The 21,730-nt window shown below is 43.5% G+C and overlaps 1 protein-coding gene across 2 annotated transcripts in view; it reads right to left on the minus strand.

Annotated features, from left to right (window-relative positions):
- METTL17 (methyltransferase like 17) overlaps window positions 1-21,730 on the minus strand; it is a 760,923-nt gene that overhangs the window by 436,678 nt on the left and 302,515 nt on the right. For both annotated transcript variants that reach the window (XM_044058500.1, XM_044058499.1), the window contains exon 7: window positions 13,129-13,223. In XM_044058500.1, the coding sequence (XP_043914435.1) occupies window positions 13,129-13,223 (95 nt within the window). The remainder of the gene's footprint in view (window positions 1-13,128; window positions 13,224-21,730) is intronic.

Genomic DNA, 21,730 nt, shown 5'->3' on the forward strand with positions numbered 1-21,730 from the left:
TTTGTGCAGCACAGATTAAAGTAGTATCATCTGCGTACTGAATGATAGAGGTATGCTCTGTAGAGGTATGGAGGTCATTTGTGAAGATTGTGAATAGTAGTGGTCCTAAGAGAGAACCCTGTGGGACTCCTATAGTTATGGGCAGCTGAGGAGAGAGAGAATTTTCCCATTTCACAGCTTGGTACCTGTCAGTTAAGTAGCTTTGGAACCAAGTAAGAGTGGAATTTGATAGGTGATATTGGTTTAGTTTGTTTAACAGGATTTGGTGCAAGACTGTCAAATGCTTTGGACATATCCAAAAAAAGAGTTGACACCTGCAGGCCTTCGTTTTTGAGGCGGTTTACTGTGTCTGTGAAGCAGAGGAGGGCTGTAGTGGTACTATGGGCAAGTCTGAAACCATGTTGAGTAGGTGACAGGATGTTGCTGTCTGGGAGATATTTTAGCACTTGGGTATGGATGCATTTTTCTAGGATTTTGGCCAGGGGGAGAGCAAACCAATGGGTCTGTAGTTATTAAGTTTAGTGGAGGTCTTGCCTTTATGTATGGGTGTAACACAGGATATTTTACTGAATTTGGGCACATAGTTTTCAACAATTGATCTGTTTATGAGAATGGAGATTGGGACAGCAATAGCATCTGCTGTGAGTTTCAAGAAATAGCTGGGGAGTAGATAGGCTGGTGTTAATGAGGTTTTTAGTTTTCAGAGCGTGCTTTTGATTGAAGTGGAGGAAACTGTTTTGAGGGTAAAGCTTGTAATAGTGTTATTTGTGTTGGTGGGATAGTGAGGTTGGAACTGTCCTGTCACACTAAGGATAGAACTGAATTCACAAAGTGGGAGTTGAATTGTGTTTCAATGGGAACTTTAGTGTCAGAGGTGATTGGTATGGGGGTAGCCTTTTGGGTGGGTTTTAGTAGCTGGTTTACATTTTTCCAAAATTTTTGGGGGTTGTGTTGGATTATTACATCACTTTTATGGCCTACGTCTGACTGCAGCCTATGTGCGATGTACCTCTTACACTTTAGTAGTATAAGACTTCTGCATACTACTGGCCAACGTCAGGTCACCTTCTGGTGGAAGATCACTCAGGTTATGAGTACTGCACTGACTAGAAGGACATCTGTGGTTCCTAATAAGAATTCCTTTAGGTCTCTCCCAAAGACATGGATGGGGGAAGGTGGGAAGGAAGCTGAGGTAGAATGAAAATGGACAACACAGATGCATAGTCACGGTGCATATGTAACTTTTATATCTGATGTTGTCATGTTCATTTGTTCCTCAACAAATGGGACAGAGTCTCCAGCTACAATTACCTTGGGTGGTATTCGTGGGAGGATGTTCAGTAGAACAGCAGAACCAAATGCTGCTCTGTTCCCGGAGATGATATCCAATTTGTAATGAGAAATAAAAGTATGAGCATTAGACCAAGTGGCAGCTGCACAGATGTCATCAATGGAGGTTCTAACCCAAAAAGCAGATGATGTAGCCATTGACATAGTTGAATAAGCTCTTGGCTGTATTGGTACCGTTAGGCCTCTCAAGGAATAAATATATAAACAGAAGTAGTACAATCTGTTTTCATTTATCTAGTGTAGTTTTGAAACTCGTTTTCCCATCTTGTTATTGGAGAAGGAGACAAATATTTGTCTGTTTTTTTCTAAATTCCTTAGTCTTATGAAGGTAAAAACAAAGTTGTCTATGGATGTCTAATACATGAAGGGTATACTCTCCTTTGTTGTGAAATTTAGGAAAGAAAACTGGTAAATTGATCATTTAATTGATGTTTGATTCAGAAACCACTTTTGGTAAAAAAAAGAAGGATTAGTGTGTAGGGTAACACATTCTTTGTGGAATACAGTGGTTTCACAGACAGTGCTTGGAGTTCTGATACTCATCTTGCTGTAGTGATAGCCACCAAAAAGACCAAGATAGAAACTTAAGGTCTACTTCAGCTAAAGGCTCAACGGTGGATGTCTCAATGTCTGTAATACCAAGTTTAGATCCCAAGGTGAAGTAGGATCTATCTTTTAGGAAGGCCTTACATAATGCTTTTCCTTTAGCTTCATCCAAGTTATCTCCCATGTGACAGTTGAAGATGGCTGCCAGCTGAACTTTAATGGTGGAGAAACTTGCTGCAGCTTGAAAAATGAAGGCAAGGAAATCTAAAATATTTGAGAGTGGAGCAGTGAAAGGATCCAAGTCTCTCTGATGAGCTCACAAAAAAAATCTGTTCTACTCACTCTTACAAATCTTAATAGTTGAAGGTTTGTGGAACGAGAAAAGAATTTATATATATATATATATAAATAAACAGAAATATATGTAAATGCACTTTTAGCAACATAAACTTTACCTTCATCTAAAAGCAAATACACCACAAAGGCTTTAGAATATAGTGAAGGAAAGAGAAGTTATAAAAAAAAAGGGGGATGGCGGGTGGGTAACCAGGACTGCAACAGTGAATACACTCGAACATCTACATTTATGTAAGTGTACACAAATGTAATATGTTCTTCGTGTTTCACTGTTGCAGTCATTACATTTGGGTAGAATCCCAAAGCTATAGATGGGAGGATGGAACTAAATAGCATTAGGAGCGGCTAAAAGGCACTGCAGAACTGCAGTGGCAAAGCCTGCCCTGGATTTGGAGAAGAGAGGCAAATGATAATGCTTTGTGAAGGTATGAACAGAGCTCCAAGTAGCAGCTTCTAGAATGTCTTTGGTTGGAACTCCTCTGAGAAAAGCTGCTGAGGTAGAGGCAAGCCCTGGTGGAATGTGACCTAATCCCCTTGGGCACAGGTTTACCATGGTGCAAATAGCAGAAACGAATGCAGTGGCTTATCCACTTGGAAATAGTCTGCTTTGATATAGCCTTCCCCTCTGATCCTGCAGCAAATGCCACCAGTAGTTGCTCAGACTCTCTTAGAGATTTGGTCCTGTTTAAGTAGAATCTTAGTTGTCTGTGTACATCCAATGAATGCAGAATCTGCTCCTCCTTGTTCTGCGGATTTGGGTAAAAAGTTGACAGGCGAATTGTTTGGTTAAGAGCCACACTGGAAACCACCTTAGGCATAAAAGAAGGACTGGTCCTGAGGGACACCCTGTCCAGGTAAAATGTAATAAAAGGCTCCACAGCCATGAGAACCTGTAGTTCTGAAACCCTTCTTGCTGAAGTGATTGCCAAGAGGAAAGCTGTTTTTCACGATAAGAATTTTATATCCGCAGTAACTGCTGGTTCAAAAGGAGGCAGGGTGAGCTTTTCCAGCACAAAATTGAGGTCCCATGCAGGAGTTGGTAATCTTCTGGGAGGCCTTAAATTTTTGGCCCCTCTAAGATACTGTTTAAGCAGAGGATGAGAAAAGAGGGGAGGCTCCGTGTTGTAATGAGCCGAGATGGCAGAGGCATGGCTTTTTATTGAAGAAAAAGATAGGCCCTTGTCAAGCATCTCAGTCAAATATTGTAAAATCTGAGGGTTATTGGGCTTTGCTGTGTCTGTTCCATGTGCTAGGTTCGAAGCACATAATCTCTTCCATTTATCAGCATAAGATTTTCTAGTACTAGGCCTTCTGGCTTCCAAAATGACATCCATCACAGATTTACTGAGAGGTGTTGTTTGAATAATTAAATGATCAGCCATGCTGCAAGGTTCAGAGTTTGGAGCCGAGTGTGCAGAATTTGATTGTTCTGCTGAGACAGTAGATGAGGTATTTGAGGCAAGTACCAAGGAGGGAGTAGAGACGTATTCCTTAGAATTGGGTATCAGTGCTGACAAGGCCAGTCTGGAGCAATTAGGATCATTTTTGTTTTTTCCTGTCTGACCTTTAGTAAGACCTTGGAGAGAAGAGGCAGAGGGGGAAAGGCATAGACTGATAGGATTTTCCAGCTGAAGGATAGGGCATCCACTTTCCATGCTTGTCTGTGATAAGTCCTTGTGCAGAATTTGTCCAGTTGATAATTTTGGGGAGAGGCAAATAGATCTTTGTCTGGGCTCCCCCATTTCTGTGTTAACATGCTGAAGATTTGTGGATCCAGTTTCCACTCGTGAGGGTCCATAAGATTTCTGCTTAGGTCATCTGCCAGAGTATTTTGTTTTCCTAGCAGGAATTGAGCTTGAAGATGTATTTGGTAAGTCAAAGCTGTGTTCCACAATGCCATGGCTAGTCTGCAAAGGGGGTAGGAATGTGTACCCCCCTGCTTGTTTATGTACCACATAACCGTGGTGTTGTCCGTCTTTATCAGCAGTTGTCCTGGATGAAGCAAGTCCTTGAAGGCTGTCAGAGCATTCTGAACAGCTAGCATCTCTTTCTGGTTGATATGCAGATGCATTTGTTTTGGGCTCCATTTGCCCTGAATGCATCTCCCTGTCAGGCGGGCCCCCCATGCATAGTCTGATGCGTCTGTAGTTAGGGTTTGGGTGGCAGGGGGTAGAGTGAATGACAGTCCCTTGTTTTGGTGACATGTCTCTGCCTACCAAAGAAATTCCTGTTGTAGGCAGGGAATGAGAGGAATCATTGTTTCCAGACTGTGACAATGTTGGTTCCATAGACTTTTTAGGTACCATTGAAGTTTCCTCATATGCAGTCTCACATATGGAATTAGTAGAATGCAGGATGCCATGAACCCCAAAACCTGCAGAATTTGTCTTGCAGATAACTGGGTTTTTATTGCCATCTCTTTGAAGTATGTTGTCAGTTGCCTTTGTTTGTCTGGCGTAAGGTAAGTCATCTGGGCAGTTGTATTCAAGCTTGCACCCAGGAATGTAATTATTTGAGAGGGTACCAGTTGGGATTTCTTTTCGTTTATTGTGTACCCTAGGCATGTTAGAAGCCTTTTTACAAATGCCAGATGTTGAAGAAGAGTGTACTTGTCCTCTGCTTGAATGAGACAGTCGTCCAAATAAGGATAAATTTGTATGCTTCTTTGTCTGCAGAATGCAGTTACTGGTGCCAGGCACTTTGTAAAGACCCTGGGTGCAGTAGATAAGCCAAAGGCCAGTGCAGAGAATTGGTAATGCAAAAAACCTGCCTTGAAGCGGAGGTATCTTCTGCACGATTCCCATATTGGGAAATGCAGGTATGCCTCTCAAGTCTAGAGTCACTAACCAAGCGTTCCTGCCCAGCATAGGCAGGTATCTGTTGCAAAATCAGCATTTTGAATTTTGGAATGTCCAGGAATGTGTTCCAAATCGATAAATCCAGTATTGGATGCCAGGCATAGACTTTTCTGGGTACCAGGAAAAGTCTTGAATAAAAATCTTGTCATTTTTCCTTTTCTGGTACTGGTTGAATAGCCCCCATATCCATGAGGAATGTAACTTTTTTCTGAGCCTCTGCCCACTGATTTTGTGGCAGATCTGTCCAACCGTTTGGAATTGGCAAAGTATGGAAATTAAATCTGTACCCCTGGGATACTATGTTTAATACCCACTTGTCCTGGGTAATTAACTGCCAATTTTGAGCATGAAGTGTTAATTCCCCCCCCCCAAGGGGGGTGACCAAAAGATAAGAGCTTGGTGAAGGTAGAGGGAAGTCATTGAGACTGCTTACTGTAGGATTGTGCTTTGTTTCCTCCAGATTTGGAGGTGGAGGCACCCCATTGCTTTGACCTGTAAGAACCCTGTGATTGGTATCTAGAGCATTTTGAGCACCTGGATTTGCCTTGAGAGGCTCTGTTGGACACAGGAAAGGACCAATTTTTAGTAGGCCAGTGCCTACTGAACTTGGGTGGCTGCACTTGTAAGAAATCTTTTACAGTTTGCATAGATTTAGCTTTGTCTTCCATTTTCTTTAAAACCTCTTCTGCCTTATTACCAAACAGAGTATCATGCTGCAAGGGGGCATCCAACAATTTAGCTTTAACATGATCAGTCAGATTTTGCTCCTTGAGCCACGCATGCCTTCTAATCACAGATCCAGTTACTGCGGCCCTGCAAGAGGCCTCCAAGGAATCAAAACCACATTGCAAAGTATGCTTTCCAACCTGTTCTGCTGAATGCAATAATTCTTGTAATTCTTTATTTTCCACACAATCAGAAAACAACATCATTTTCTGTTTCAATAAGCCTATAACATGCTGTTGATATTTAAGCATGTGAAACTGGCAGTTTAAGGCCTTAATTGCCAAGGTTGCAGACGTATAAACCTTCTTTCCCCATCTATCCAGTGCCCTGGAATCTCTATCAGAGGGGGTAGGATTTTTGGCTGTAGAGGCCTTTACACCTTTGGGACCCTGTGAGATAGTCTCAGGATCAGCAGCAGGATTTTTGAATAGAAATTTGTGGGAGTCAGGAACCCTGTAATATCTGTCTGGCTTACTAGGAGGAAGGGAATCAGGAGCCATGCTTGATTCCGAAAACACATCAACAATGTCTAATAAAGGAGGTATTGCCAAAGGCCTAAGCTGAGGAAGAAGAAGGAAATCCCTAAGTCTCTTTTTTGATTCAGAGAAATCCTGACTCTCCCAGTGAAAATGCTCCCTTAAAGTATGCAAGGTTTCCCCAAAAGAGTAATCCTCAGGTGGAGATGCAGATGGGGTGGATTCTTCTGCATCAGAAGCCTCATAGGGTGGAATAGAAAATTCCTGATCAGAAGAGGAATCAGAAGAAAAGGAAACCTGATCTGAAGATTCATAATCAGTGCCTTGCCTAGGCCTTTTAGCAGGGGGGGGGGTGGGAACCCCTGATCAAGGTAATTAAGTCCTCAGCCATTTTGATCATCTGTTTTTTAGGCATAGGGCCCTGAGCATGTGGCTCATGCATCAGTTTTTAGACATAGATGTTTTTGATCTTGTTTTTGAGGCTGGCATCGGTTTTATTTAAAAATGTTAAGGCCTGAAAACACCCTCAGAAGCCGGTGCCTGCTCAGCGACTCCGGATCCATCCAAGGGAGAGACATCCACGGGTTAAATACTCTGAGAATCTCGTGGCATACCGGACTCCGCATCGGTCTTGGTAGAGGCCTGCGACTCAAAAATAGCAGGTATAAGGGGCTGTGAAAGCACCTCACTGAGTACCGGTGAACCAGCGACTGGCTTAGGAAAAGTTTCGTCGTCGGTTTTCGACCTCGACGGTCTGTCTCTGTCTTTTTCTTTGCGGTTTTGTGAACTCCGGTAGTCGGATTGCTAACCGACGACATTTCAGGGTAATTCAATCTTGATCCAAAATATTTAGAAACAAAAATACACCGATGCTTAATAGTGCTTTGGTTAAATCTAGCACAAAACCGACAGCAAGGTACGTTATAATCTGGGCCTAGGCAAGGAATATAGTACAAATGAAAATCCTTATGAGGTATTTGCTTCCCACAAGTAATGCAATTATTAACTTTTACTAACATCGGTAAGGAGCAAGAAAAAGTTTCCCCAATGGGTTACTTAGCTTAATTGAAGACTTCGGTTCTGAAACTCGAATGTGAAAATTTCAGGAGTCGGCTGACCGGCACTTGCGAACTGCTTCTGCTTCGGGCACCGCGCGGCAAAAAAGACTGAATAAAATGGCGTCGGCTGCATGTTTTATACCCCTGACGACCTGACGTCATGGAAGAGGAGACAGCAACCGACGCAGGACCCAAGACTTTGTTATTCAGGCCGACTGAGGGCAACCTACCAGCAGATTACCCAAATGTAATGACTGCAACAGTGAAACACGAAGAACATCTGACAGAGGATCTCTGTTCAGCCAGCTACTACTTAGTGGCTGCCACAACAACCATGGCATCTACAGGAATAACCTTTGTCCAGTGCTGTTAGTAGAAGCACTCAAAATCTTGTGCAGACATTTGGGGATTGGTTCTATAGAGTCTGGTTTCTTCCATGCTCCTCAGCAGACAAGGTCTGTAAGCTCATTCACAGGTGGGGTAACCCAAGACATAGATGGTTCAGACACGAAGGCTTCCAAGAACACGGATTCCTCCTGGGAAGGAGTTTGGAAAGACCAACCACCTTTCTGGTGTATCATCTCTAAGATGTCTCCAAATGAGACATCTTCAGGTGGAGACCTAGGGAACCCTTCCCTTCCATCAAAATCTGTGTCTTCTGTGAGGGACACCTGTGGAGAATCCAGGTGCCTCCTCTTGCACCACCTCTTCTGAGGAACCTCTACAGTGGGATGCTCTGTGGAGGTGTCGGAAGAAGTGGAGAGTTCCTTGGCGGAAAGTGCTTGGAAGTTCATCTGGGTTGTCTGTCCATGAGGTGTAGGATGAGAAGGCTCAAACTCAGGATCTGAAAAGGGATCAGGACATGGATCTGAAGGAGCAAGAGTGGCAACTATTCTGGGATGTGAGAAAACCCTCTCTGCACCACCTCGAAGGCTGAGGGACCAGGAGAAACAGAGGACAATCCCACCAGAACTCAGACTCTCACAGCAGACTATCCATGGTCCTCCCTGACCCTCTGCTCCAAAGGAGGAGTCAGAGCTGAGCTATCCAAGAGGAAGTGATGACTCCGAAAACTTCAGAGTCAAAGTCAAACCATCGGATCCGACGGCGACGCTTCAGCTCAGAGAGCCATCATATTCCAAAAGAGTAGGAGCCGATCAGATCATGGAAGTCGCCAGAGTGGAAGATAAAATAATCTTTGGATCCAATGGTTCGACTCTCAGGGATCTTGGGTCCAAGAGCTCTGAAATGTCAGGTCAGACTGGAGAAGGAGGAACTACAGGCTGAAAAAAAGGTTGAGAGCTCACAGATCCAATGGGTGAGAAATCTGACAGGACCCCCATCTGGATCTATGTTCTGAGGAATTTTCTCAGCATCCTATTTACCTCTGACTTGGAAAGACTTCAAGAGAACTTAACAGAAGAAGTGGAAGGTGGCCTGGACAACATTTTGGGAGTCTCTTGGAGAAAAGGAGACCTCAATCCTAGGCTCTGGTGAAAATGTCAGTGCAGGGAGCACAGGAGATTTGGCTATAGCAGGTTCTTTAGATCGGAGCTCTTAGAAACCTTCCTGGGAGGCTCCAAAGAAGGTGCCGACTGAAGAGAGTTGAGAGTTTATAGTGCTCTCTGGGCTCCTTAGATTTTTGAAAGGGGGTTTGAGCCCATGAAGAAGTACCTGCAGAAGTAGCTGAAGTCAGAACGAGGCCTTTTAGAATCAACTTGTTTCTTCTACCGCTGACTAATCTAGTGTTAAAGGCAAAAGAAGGTTCCCAGATGTGCCGGGCCCAAACAATACATGCACTCCCTGTGGGCATCAGAGTTGGGTATCTAATGCCCACAGGTAGTGCACTTTTTGAAACCAGTAGACTTATCAGCCATACTGCAAAAAAACAAACAAACCACCTACATAAAAAAGATTTTTTTTTTTTTTTGGAAAGTATGAAAAAGAAGAAAGTCTAAATACCAACAACGGTAAACTAAGAACTACCTTAAGGTTAAGATTAGAAAGATTTGAAGAGTGTAAGGGGGATAGTATCACTATTATGGAAGGAAAAAAAGGAAACTTATATCTATTCACCAACTAAAAATCCAATAAGGAGCTTCAGCAATTGCAAGCCCTTCCCATCTTGAAGAGAGGCAACGAGATCTAAGACAGTGATAAGGGGCATTATGGGTAAGGGAGGAAAGCGAGAGTTGGATCCTAGAATATACAGAAAGTGGCAGAGTTGGATCCAAGGATCAGATATGAACATGAACACATTAATTGAGGAATGAAAAAAATTACATCAGATCAAATATGAATGCGTTTAATACAGCCTCATCCTATATATTGTAACACTGTCTAGTTCAAGCCAAGTATGTCAGGGTCTATATTAGATAAGCGAATGCTTAAAAAAGCAAACGCTGATTGATCTAACTTATGTAAGCAGACGCTTAAAATATCGAAGCAACAGAAACCCAAATTTTTTCCCAGGGAAAGAATTCGGCTGCCCGTTTCTGTTGCTTCGGTATTTTCAGTGCTGTGGTGGAAAGTTGCGGGTCGGGTTCAGGTAAGTGTGCGATTGTGTGGATGTGAGTGTTAGGTCGGGTTAGGTGAGTTAGGTTTAGGGATGTGTGCGATTGTGTGGACGTGAGGGTTAGGTGAGTTAGGGTTAGGGAGTGGGTGAGGTGAGTGTGCGATAGTGACGGACTTTAGGGTTAGGGTTTGGGTTAAGGTAAGTGGATAGTTCGTGGTGTGTGTATAGTTTAGTGTACGGTTAGGTGTCAGATTTTAGGTGTATGTGTGTGGATTGTTGTTTGTTTGGTGTGCTTGTGTTGTGTGTATGTGTTTTGGAACAGTGATTTTTTTCCCTAGGAAAAAAATCACTTTTCTGACAGTTCGAGATTGTAAGCTTTCGCTTACATAAGTTCAATCAATCAGCGTTTGCTTTTTTAAGCGTTCGCTGATCTAATATAGACCCATATGTCAGCATATCAAAGCTACCAAATCACCTCTGAAAACAGACCACTGTGCTTGTCTATAACTTCTCAAATAAAACAATATAAAGCAAGAAGATGGCTTTAATCTAACTGTATTATTTCCTTCTTTCTTTAAGAAGGATTCTTACATCAGTAACAAGTGTGCAGTCCCACTCAGCATCTAAAATTGCATAATCCTGCCTCATGGGAAAGTTAGATGGTACATACACAGAAAGCTATAAGAGAAAGTCCAATTAAAACCTACCTAGTCCCTAGAAATAGCATTTAAACAGTGGACTACATAATCCTACTGCAATCATTTATGTTGTCCAGCATTAGAGAATATGGACAAACCAAGCTGACTGTGTCCCTTCCATCCTGACATCTTACCTGCAACACCTTGATTTATGCATGGCAAAAACAATGAGACACAAGACAGCTTACCTGTGACACCTTAACTCATGCATGACAAAAACAGTGAGAGACAAGCTGTGGTGCCAAGGTAGAGAAAACTGATTAAAAAGAATGTGACAAACTTTGTTTTACTTATTTCAGGTTACTGGCACAGTTACAAGCTAAATTTGAGCTCTGCTGAATTTGCAATATGTTTTTCCAGTGGTCTGAGAATGCAAGTTCTTTTCTCGGCAAAATAAAATACGAAAAAAAATGAAAGGAAACTTGTAACTGAAATATAAAATGTAACCTCTTGCTCTTCTTGTGTCAGGAAGGATGTAAATACTTATATAAGATTAAGTCACGCATGGGTTTGTAATTAGGATAAAAAGGGTCATAAATGCAACTAAAATGTTCAAAATGTAGCTGGCAAGAGCTGTAAAAGGTAGTAGTCATTAGAGCACGGCATTTGGCAGATGTATGGGATATCCTGTGTAAGATTAACTAGCTCTTTTATTGTGGGGGAAGAGCTGATGTAATCAGACATACTGTAGTTATATCCGTTCTACTCTGAGAACAGAATAATGAGCAGAGATGCACATACCTGAAACTGAAACAAGAGTAAAGTCAGCTAGTTTTGCTTGTGATGTCATGGTGACACATCAGCGAAGGTTTGCCTTTTGAATTCCAACATGTATTATATGACTAACTCGGAATAGTTAGGTCCATTATTTCTACAAGAGACCGCTGATGTACTGTTGTTTCTACATTCTCTTTATCTTCCTTAATCTCTGCATATTTCACATATACACAGTTTTATTTACTAAGCTTTATGCATTCACTTTTAAAATCACGTGACTATTTTTTTTTATTTATTTACGCATTGTAATGTATTACTTGAGACAGGGGTATTATTATAGGTAGGTTCATAGTAGGTACTAGGCTATCGGCCCAAGGGCTTACGTAAGCCTAGCCAACAAGGTTCCCTGGCTTATGCCACCCAAGAAAGTTATTTTTCTGTGCCACTGTCGAGCAGAGACACACAAGTGATCCCCGGGGTGTATTTCCTATTTCCCATCCACTCATCAAGATTTTTCTTGAAGAGTGCTAATGAAGAACTTTGCTATAGGTTCATAAGTAGGATATACATCTTCAATCTGTAAAGCTCTTTACAATGGTGAGAATCAAACCTTGCACCTTGTGATTGAAAGGCATCTATCTTAACCACTGCACCACTTGGTCTTTCAGTTATTCAGTTATTTAACACTGTAGGCTAGCAAAGCTTGGTATCCACATTCAGAAGCCAGATCATGTGAGCAAATTGCCAGTGAGATATATTTTTCCTATAATTTACATTTGGCAAAATCAACAGTCTTTAGGAAACTGGTATATTTTGTCTCTACCATTTCTAGGGAGATGGCAATATTATTTTCCCAGAAAGGAAGCATGTGTGTGTGTGTGTGTGTTTATTTGTTTGTACAACTGTACAAATACTGACAGACGCAAAGAAATGAGAAAAATGCCTAGGGTGTTATGTCAAAGACTCAGCTCTGTAAGTGATCAGTATATTGAGCTAGTCTGGGTGTAGATGTTGGAAACACATGTCCAGGACAACAGTGCAAATTCCCTTTATGCCCTTGGGTCAGGTTGCATTTGGTAACTTGATTACTGAATCAGGTTTGTGTGCATGTTTTTCTCCCTCTTTTTTTTTTTTTCACTTTAACCCATTGTATACCAGTGGTCATTCAACAGACAATCCCTCTGGCAGCCATCAGATCAATTTGGGTCAATGAAGATGTTCAAAGGATTGCACGTCCTGCTCCTCATATGCCCATATGACAGATGTTACACTTGTTAGCAGTGGTGAGATTAAACCACCTCCACTGCCATCTTGGGCTTCAGAAACAGGTAATAAATGTTGTTGTCATTCACATTTTGGTGTTAGTGATCGGATTCGAACCTCCACTAGTGCCGGCATGATCCATGCACATGGGTGTCAAGAGCTGTTGTCTGTTGTACGATTCAAAAAGACTACTAAAAAGAGAAGTTCCTCTTTGCTAAAGACCGAAGAAAAACGTAAAAATATTGTCTGATTTTTCAAAGTTGTTTGTTATGATCAATATAATGCTATAATATCCACTGCACACACAGGAAAATACAGCAGGATTTGTAAGAAATGAACCAAAGTAACTCAAAACAACACTTGAAGAAAAACCTGTACTGGTCTGTAATACCATCTCTTCTATGTGAAAAAAGGAAGCAGTCTGATTACCTACTGCTGACCATACAAAACATAAATGCACACTAGTTAACTACCAATATGGAGAAACAAAATATCTTGTACAAATCAGAATGTAATGTTATAGGCACTGAAATAAGGAGAACCACATGGGCACTTGTGTCTCACCTCGAAGCAGTAGATCTGCAAGCTTGTTCATAACACTGGAACTGTCAATACACATATACTCTTTCAAAGACTCTCCCCAGGCCTGATGAGCAGCCCTGCCAGAAAGAATGACAAAAATAAGAACACGGAAACAGAAACTTCAGGCTGTGTCAAGAGTGACTGTTTCTGTTAAGTATTTGTGTCTACCATACTTCAAATGACAGAAAAGATAAATCTTCAACCCATCTCTGTGATCAACAATCCACTGTATCAACAGCATTTACAATCTGTGCATCTTCTTAAATAACCTTACATACTCTGAGACAGTCGGTCTTCAAAACTAAACATATTTTATACACACACACACACACACACACACACACACACACACACGCACACACAGACACACACGCACACACAGACACACACGCACACACAGACACACACGCACAGTGTAGTAGAAGAGGCACTACAAATAAACTTGAAAATGTGCATTTTGTGGCAAACTTTAAGTGCAGATTCTGTGAAAAAAAATAACTTGCTGTTGCTGCTTTTTTTTTTTTTTTTGGTTTGTTTTGTGTTTTTTTACATGGAATTAAAAAAAAAAAAAACTATGGCTTTCAGGATGGTGGGGTAAAAGGAATAAAAAGATGAGTCAGTCACTAAATGTTTGCATACTTCTCCTGATATAATAAGCAGTATTTATGGTGTTAACACAGCTTACCTTCCAGATAAGAAAAAGAAGTTACAACTTACCATAACGTTCCATCTGTGTCGTTCATCTTCTTTCATTCACCAGCGATGAACCGAGTCAGCCCATTATAGGGTTGCCACCTTTTCAAATGGGCAAAGTGGGACATTTTTGGTACAAACATCAGATTTCACAGGCTGACACATACCCACGGTCAGTACAAAAGTTAGAACTTAAATTTCTTGCCTAAATAAAAGCTTATTCTTGTAGCATTTTAGTTGCTTTTCCTGTTTCTTATAACATTTGGGTATGCTAGATACAGAATAACTGTTTTATGCAACTATTACATAAAATATAGGAAATAATTTTGTCCTAAAATCTCAGGACATTTGCCATTTTTACAATTTTTTTGTCAGGACACAACTGCCCAAAGAGGGACTGTCCCTCGCAAAGTGGGACAGGTGGTAACCCTAGCCCATTACCAAGCTCGCGCCAGACAAAAAACTCTTGAGCTAAGCTTTTACCCACAATGCCCTTCTCTCTGTTACCTCAGATTGAGTTTGCCCATGTTATGAAAGTAAAGTAGAGGCCATTTCTGCATAAATACCCTAAGACACTACTATCCGCCAAGAGCCTTTGGCAAGGGAAGGAGGGTGGGGAAGTGATGAATGAAAGAAGAACAACACAGATGGAACATTATGGTAAGACATAACTTCTTTATCTGATGTTGTTAGTCTTCTTTCCATTCATCACCGATGGGACAGAATCCCCAGCTGCCTTATCAGCCTTGGGTGGCCCTTAAGAACGTTCCGGAGAACCATTGAGCCGAAGGCAGCTCCCCTCTGAAGACCACGTCCAATTTGTAATGATTGACAATAGTGTGGGGTTTAGCCCAAGCGGCTGCTGTGCAAATGTCATCCATAGAAGCCCTGGAATGGAAGGCTACAGAAGTTGCCATAGATCTGGTGGAATGGGTTTAATATTCTGTGGCATAGGTTGTTTTGCTAATGAATAAATGAAATGTATGCAGTCTCTTAGCCATTTTGATAAAGTGACCTCGGAAACAGAGTTTCCCATACTAGGGCCAGAGAAGGAAATGAACAGTTGGCCAGTCTTGCATACCATTTTGGTCCTGTCTAAACAGAATTGCAATTGCCTGTGCACATCAAAGGAATGTAGGCAGTATTCTCCTATATTAGAAAAGTTAGGGAAAAATACTGGAAGATCAATAGACTGATTGATGGAAAACTCAGAAACAATTTTGGGGAGAAAGGATGGGTTCGTCCAGAGTGAAACTCTGTCCTTATGAATAATTAGGTAGGGTCTTTTGGTGCACAATGCCTGCAACTCTGAAACTCATTTGGATGACGTGATGGCTACCAAGAAGAGAGCTTTCCATGACAAGAATTTGATGTCACAAATCGCTGCGGGTTCGAAGGGGGGGGGTTGAGTCAAAGACTGGAGAAATAGTGTGAGGTTCCATGGCTCTATAGGCTGTCTGATTGGAAGTCTAATGTGAGATACTCCTTTGGGAAAGGTTTTACATAAATGCAGTGATACGAGTGGAGTACCATCCAATCCATTATGATAATTAGAAATTCCAGCCAGATGTACTCATATGGTAGAGTCTGTGGCTCCATCTTCAAAAAACTTAAGACAGGTATCGTAAGACCACTGTGACTAGAGCAGAATACTAATCTAGCATCCTTTCCTTTGACCAAATAGAGAGCCTTTTCCATTTGTCCCGGTATAGTCATCTGGTGGACGGTTTATGAAAAGCCAGAATGATATGCACAGGAGAAGGGAGGTCATACTGCCTGGCAATTAGCGGAAGTGGAGAAACCAAGCTGTCAGCTTGAGACTGGACAGATTTGGGTGAGTCAACCCTTGGGGGTGAGAGATCAGATCTGGAACAGGGTCCAGAATACACGGTTTGTACAACAGATGAGATTGAAGGAAGGGGAACCAAACTTGTCGAGGCCAAAAATGGGGCTATGAGGATCAACTTGCATTTCAACCAAATGGCTTTCTTTATGAACTGTAGAATTAGAGGAATGGGGAGATAGGCACAGAGTAGTCCTGTGGGCCAATCGTGAATAAGAACGTCCCTCTGGGACTCACCCTTTGGGGGAATAGGGCAAAATACCTGCTGCATTTGTTGTTTGAAGGGGAGGCGAAGACGTCGCAGCAAGGCTGGCCCCAACGGCTGAAAATTTCTGCCGCTACTCCGGGATTGGGGCAAGAGAATACATCTGCTCAGCTTGTCCACAATCACGTTGGAGCTCCCCGGGATATGTATTATCACTCTTCCAGGCACTCTGCACTATGAGCTGAACTAACTCGTCTGCAGGCAGGGTCACACAAGAGGTAGAAGGCCAAGCGTAGAAAGCCTGCAGGAACATGGACTCCTCAGACAAAGGATTAGTGAGCTTCCAGTCACCCCTCTGTTTCAACATTTCAAGGATGTCGCCAAAGGAGACATCATAAGGAGGTGACCGTGGGGACCCGTCACCATCATCGAAATTCATGTCCTCTGTAAGAGACTCCTCAGGTGAGCCTACCTGCTTCCTCTTGCACGATCTCTTCTCTGGGGGCTCCTCAGTGGGGGCTTCTGAGGAGGACTCGGAAGAGTGGGTACCCTGTACAGTGGGGTCTTGTGGTTTCCCTGCCTGGAGTCCCGGGGAGGTGGCCTGTGGCAGCTGTAGCTCAGGGGAGAAAACAGGGGTGCTGATGTCGGCAGAATGCTTCCAGAAGCAAGAGCCCTCTCCTTTGCACGGAAAGCAGGTCCGCCCGAAGAGGGATGGTGCCCAGAATCGAGAAAGACAACCTCGGAACTGGAATCACACCCCGCTTCACCGTAGGGCTGATAGCCTAGTACCAACCTATGAATCCACTCCCAAGGATGGAGCCTCAAGCAGGATCGGAGCAGACAAAGCTCCCAGTACAGAGGACAGAACCGAAGAAATACCCATAACCATACCAACAACCAAACAGCCTGCAGCCCAATCACGGGGTTGAGGATGGACTGGTTCAGTAGGAATCGAGGACCAAAGGGAAGGTCCCGGAGCCAAAGTGAGGTCCACTACTGGTGCCGAGATGGGGTGTTCCGAGAGAGATGTCGAAGCAGAAGGCTTTGGAACCAAGGTGGTCAAAGGAGGGGAATAGGAAGGAGTCCATGGACAGATCAACCCAAACCCCATAGGGGGTTGGGGTCCTAGAAGGCATGGGTATCCCGCTGGCTGCCAGCAGCTGGTCCACAAGATGCACCACACTGAGTTCTCAAAAGCTCTTGGTGGATCTAGTGGATACTCCCGACAGGGAGTCTTCTGGTCGATCTAGGAATGAGCTATACACTTGGCCTAGGAACGGGTCTAAGGATGGAGAGTATCGGGTCCGTGGTGTGGGGTCTACTGGCACCGAAGTCTCAAGTTTGGAGACTGGGAGCAGTAGAGTCAAATCTACTGCAGTCGAAGCCGTAATAGAACTCTGTGCTGAATGGGCACTCGGAGCCAATACAGGAGGTAGAGTCATCATTGCAGAGATAGGCATCAGAGGCGTGCACTGCGCCAAAGTGGCACCTGGTGCCGAAGTAGTAGTAGGCAGGTTTATGGTTGGTGCCAGAGACCATATCGATGCCAAAGCTGGCACCGATAAAGTAACAAACATAGTGCCTGGAGCAAAGACTTATGCTTCGAAGAAAGTTTTTGCACCTTAGGTTTGACAGACATGCCGTGGTCACCAGAGGGTGAAGAGGGAACCAAATAGCACCTTTTTTTTATCTTTCCTAGGAAGGGTTGAGACCTCCATCGCAGAAAGGGCCTCTGAAAAGGGAAATTTAAGTAGGCCCTTTAAAATTAACTTATTCTTGAGCTCATTCAGAGTGCGCTGGCTAAACTCTGGCAAATTACACAGGAAGGCTGCACCAAAAGATGGGGCACCCCCAAGCAATAAACACAATCAGTGTGAGTGTCACTGTTAGGAAGTTTACCATTACATGAAGTACACTGCTTGAAACCTGAAGTATCCTTCTTGTCAGACATCATGACAAGTTAACAGCAATCAAAGTCTTCAAATACAATCTCACATCCTATTTAGTCTAGTCTAAAGCTAACAAAAACACACAGTATCTATCCCAAGAGCAAAAACACACAACTAGATAGAAAAGGAAGGAATACCAGCTATGGTATTCAAGGAATATCACAAGGGTAAAGAGAGAGGGCTGTATCACCAATGGTACTTAAAAGATTGCCAAACGGGTAGAAGGAAAGAGAAAAATGGGTAAATCTAACTATCACAATGAAGATCAATGAAAATAAATAACTAACGATAAGAGACGCATAGGTTCATAGGTACATACTAGGCTATCTGCCCTAGGGCATTTATAAGCCTAGCCATAGTGTATTTGGCTTCCACCTCCCTATTAGATTAGCCTACTGTGCCTCTGTAAAGTAGGTCACAGAAGGTACCCTTTTAAGATTAGTTTACTGTGCCTCTGTCTAGCAGGGACACAGGAGAGATCCCAGGGGTGAATTTGCGATTTCCCATCCACGCGTCCAAATTTCGCTTGAAGAGGGTCAGCGAGGGGCTATGTCTAACATGAATTGGGATTCTATTCCAGAGTGAGGGGAGCCTCTGGGAAATGAATCTGTCCCTCCAGCATGTCCTATTTATTTTTGTGCTGAGGTTTAGGTCCCTGGAGCGTGTAGCTCTAAGGGACTTGGATTTTTTGAGGTGGAGCATGTCCATTAATTCTGGGTTTGACATGGCTTTGTACGTCAGGCAAAGATCGCCTCTGAGTAGGCGGTAAGCAACTGAGTAGAGCTGGAGTTTCTTTAGTCGAGCTGCATAGGACATCTGTTTGTAGCCCATGATCCTCTTGGTGAGGTACTTTTGGGGTCTCTCCAGTTGCTGCAGGTGTCGGGTAAGGTACATCCCAAAAGGGGCATTGTATTCAATTATGGGCCTGATGAGTCACGAGTAGAGGGGCACAATGACCTCTCGATCTAGATGCGAACCCTTTTGTGATAAGGTAGGCTATATAGAAGGTCTTTCTAACCACTATGACAACGTGATTATCAAAGGAGAGATTACTATCTACATTGGTCCCCAAATCTCTAATTACTTCTTCCGTACTTAATGGATTACCACCTATGTGGTAATTTGTGGGCACCTTGTTCATCCGTCTCTGTGAGACCCTTTTGGAGGATGCTTGTGTCAGCTGGAGAATCGATTATGGGCCCCCAGTTTGCAGTCATCTGCGAACTTTGTCAGCCATAATCCCCCCGTCTTAGCCTGAACCTCAGAGAAGTATATACAGAACAAGAGAGGTCCCAAAACTGAGCCCTGTGGGATGCCACTTGTAACTGGTTTGGATTCGGACATGGCACCTGCGATTCTGACCATGTGGGTTCTATCTCTGAGCCAGTTTGCAACCCATCTTGTGATATAGGGGTTAATATTTAAGCTGGTAAGCTTATTTATGATGCCCGAGTGGGGTATTGTGTCGAAGGCTTTTGCGAGGTCCAGGTAGGCTGTGTGGACTACCTTGCCCACATCTATGGCTTTGGTAACTGTTTCAAAGAAATCAACTAGGTTTAAGAGGCAAGATCTGCCCTTAACAAAGCCGAACTGGGTAGGGTCCAGTGTCTGGAGGCTCCCGATGTCTTTGTTTATGAGTTCCATGATAATACGCTCCATAGCTTTACAGACCAGACTAGTCAGGTTTATGGGGCGATAGTTTCCAGGGTCTGTTGTGGCACCACCTTTGTGGAGTGGGACCACTGTAGCTGTACGCCATTCTTTGGGTACATATCCTGTAGTAAGGCTAAGTTTGAACAGTGACTTAATGTGAGGGTTCAGTTCTTCTTGGAGCTCATGTAAGACACAGCCTGGGACACCGTCCGGTCCCATAGATGCTGTGTTTTTTGCTTTGGAGAGGGCAGCTTTCACCTGTGCATCTGTGATGTCAGGGAGGTTACATTCAGTTGGGATAGGCGTTTGCTCCTTTGGGGGGGGAAGGGGGGGGAGAAGTTTGTGCTGAATCTGTCTGCCAGGATGTTGGCAATGTCTGCAGGTTCGGTATATTTTGTACCATTATGTAACAATTCAGAGCATATCTGGGAGCTTCCGCCCATGTTCCTGACATACCTAAAGAAGGCCTTGTGATTATCTTTAGTGTCTAGGGCAATTTTTCTTTCGAAACTGGCCTTTGATGATTTTATGAGGGATCGAAGTTTCTTGCTAATACTGATCAGAGATGCCTTCCCTTTTGGGATTTTGCTCTGTCATGTAGCTTCCTCCTTCTGTTGTATAGCTTATTTATGGCCGGGGTCCACCAGACCGGTCTCCTGTTTTTGGAGGAGTGAGTCTTGGTTTTATTTGGGATAGCACGATTCATGCATTCCTGCAGGTGCTCACAGAATGAATTTGTAAAGGATTCTGCGTATTGGGCTGTATTATCCTCTGGCCCAGGGGCTTTGAAGGATTCCACCTCAGTCTTGAGAACTGCAAAGTTGGCTTTTGAGAAATTCTTTACAGTGATTTCCTTGGCTGGGGGTGGGGATGGGATATGGATGTCCAGGGAAATTTGTTTGTGGCCTGATCTTACCAATGAGGGGTTTACCTCTGGTGTGGAACATAGAGTCCCCATGTTGGTGATGACCAGGTCCAATATGTTGTTCCCTCTTGTTGGAGTGGTGACCAGTTGTTCCATTGCGTTAGAGTTTATAAATTCAAGGAACCGTTGGGCGAGGGTGTTTGGGCTTGAGTAGTTTTCCCAGTCAATGTTTGGGTAGTTGAAGTCACCCAATAACATAGTGTTTGGAGAGACCTTCATATTCTCCAGTGTTCTCAGGAATGCCAAGTGGGGTTCCTGTAACAGGGAGGGTGTTCTGTAGCAGGCTACAAAGCTGTTAGTTGCACATGGATGGTTTCCGATGCTTCGTGCAGTGCCACTAACCTGGAAGTGTAGGTATCTTTGATGAATATAGATACTCCCCCTCCTTTTGTGCTTCGGTCCGAGTTTTGGGGCAAAACGCACGGTATGAGTTATAACCTGGTAGTGCTGGGGTGCTCTCAGGAGCCTTGAACCAGGTTTCTGTTACTGCACAGGCATCGATTTTCTCCATACCGAGGCATTGAGTAGCATTACCTTTAGTTTTTTTATCTTTGGGTTGTCTATGGAGATGGGTTTGTCCTTTGAGCCTTGCCTAAAAAAGGCTCTATGGGGGTGGCAAGAGCATTGGCCAGTATACGAAAGCCTAAGGGTGACAGGTGCAAGCCGTCCCTAGCGAAGCAACGTGGCTTGTCGAGCATGTCATCCCAGGCTGACAGACACTGGATCCCCTTTGAATGACACCAATACTTTAGCCAATTGTTGAAACTGATCATTTTGTCTTTATACTGTGGCATCATTCTTGGTGAGGGCAAGATGCTACTCAAGGTCAGGGTCATACCAGCCTGGGCTACATGGTCAGAGAGCTCCTCTATGTCTCTTTTCATGTAGTCCAGGGAGGTACGTCTCAGGTCATTCACACCAGCATGGACAATGACGGAGTCATACTTGTACTTGCTTTGGAGTGACCTGAGTGCTTGCGTTATGTAGCAGATCCTGGCACCCGACAGGCAGCTTACAGTGACCTTCTCCTTGTTCAGTCTGGTGAGCGGAACGTCAGTGTGCCGGACAATAGAGTCCCCTATAACAAGTGTATTTGGTGTGTTGTTTGGCCTTAAGGGCTGTGACTGTGAGGCACACTGATTTTGTGAGATATGTGATTTGTGGGTATTGTTGAGGGGTGGCTGTTGCTTGGATATCTGCTTAGGAGGTCTTTGCTGTTTAAGCAGATTTTTATTTAGAGCCTCCGAGTATGTTTTTGTGTGTTTATGTGTTGGGTATGCAGATGCAATAGGTCTGTGTGAGACTGGATTTGTGGT

The sequence above is a fragment of the Protopterus annectens genome, chromosome 16.part0 (assembly GCF_019279795.1).
Source record: "Protopterus annectens isolate FY-2018-M chromosome 16.part0, PAN1.0, whole genome shotgun sequence".
Taxonomy (NCBI): domain Eukaryota; kingdom Metazoa; phylum Chordata; order Ceratodontiformes; family Protopteridae; genus Protopterus; species Protopterus annectens.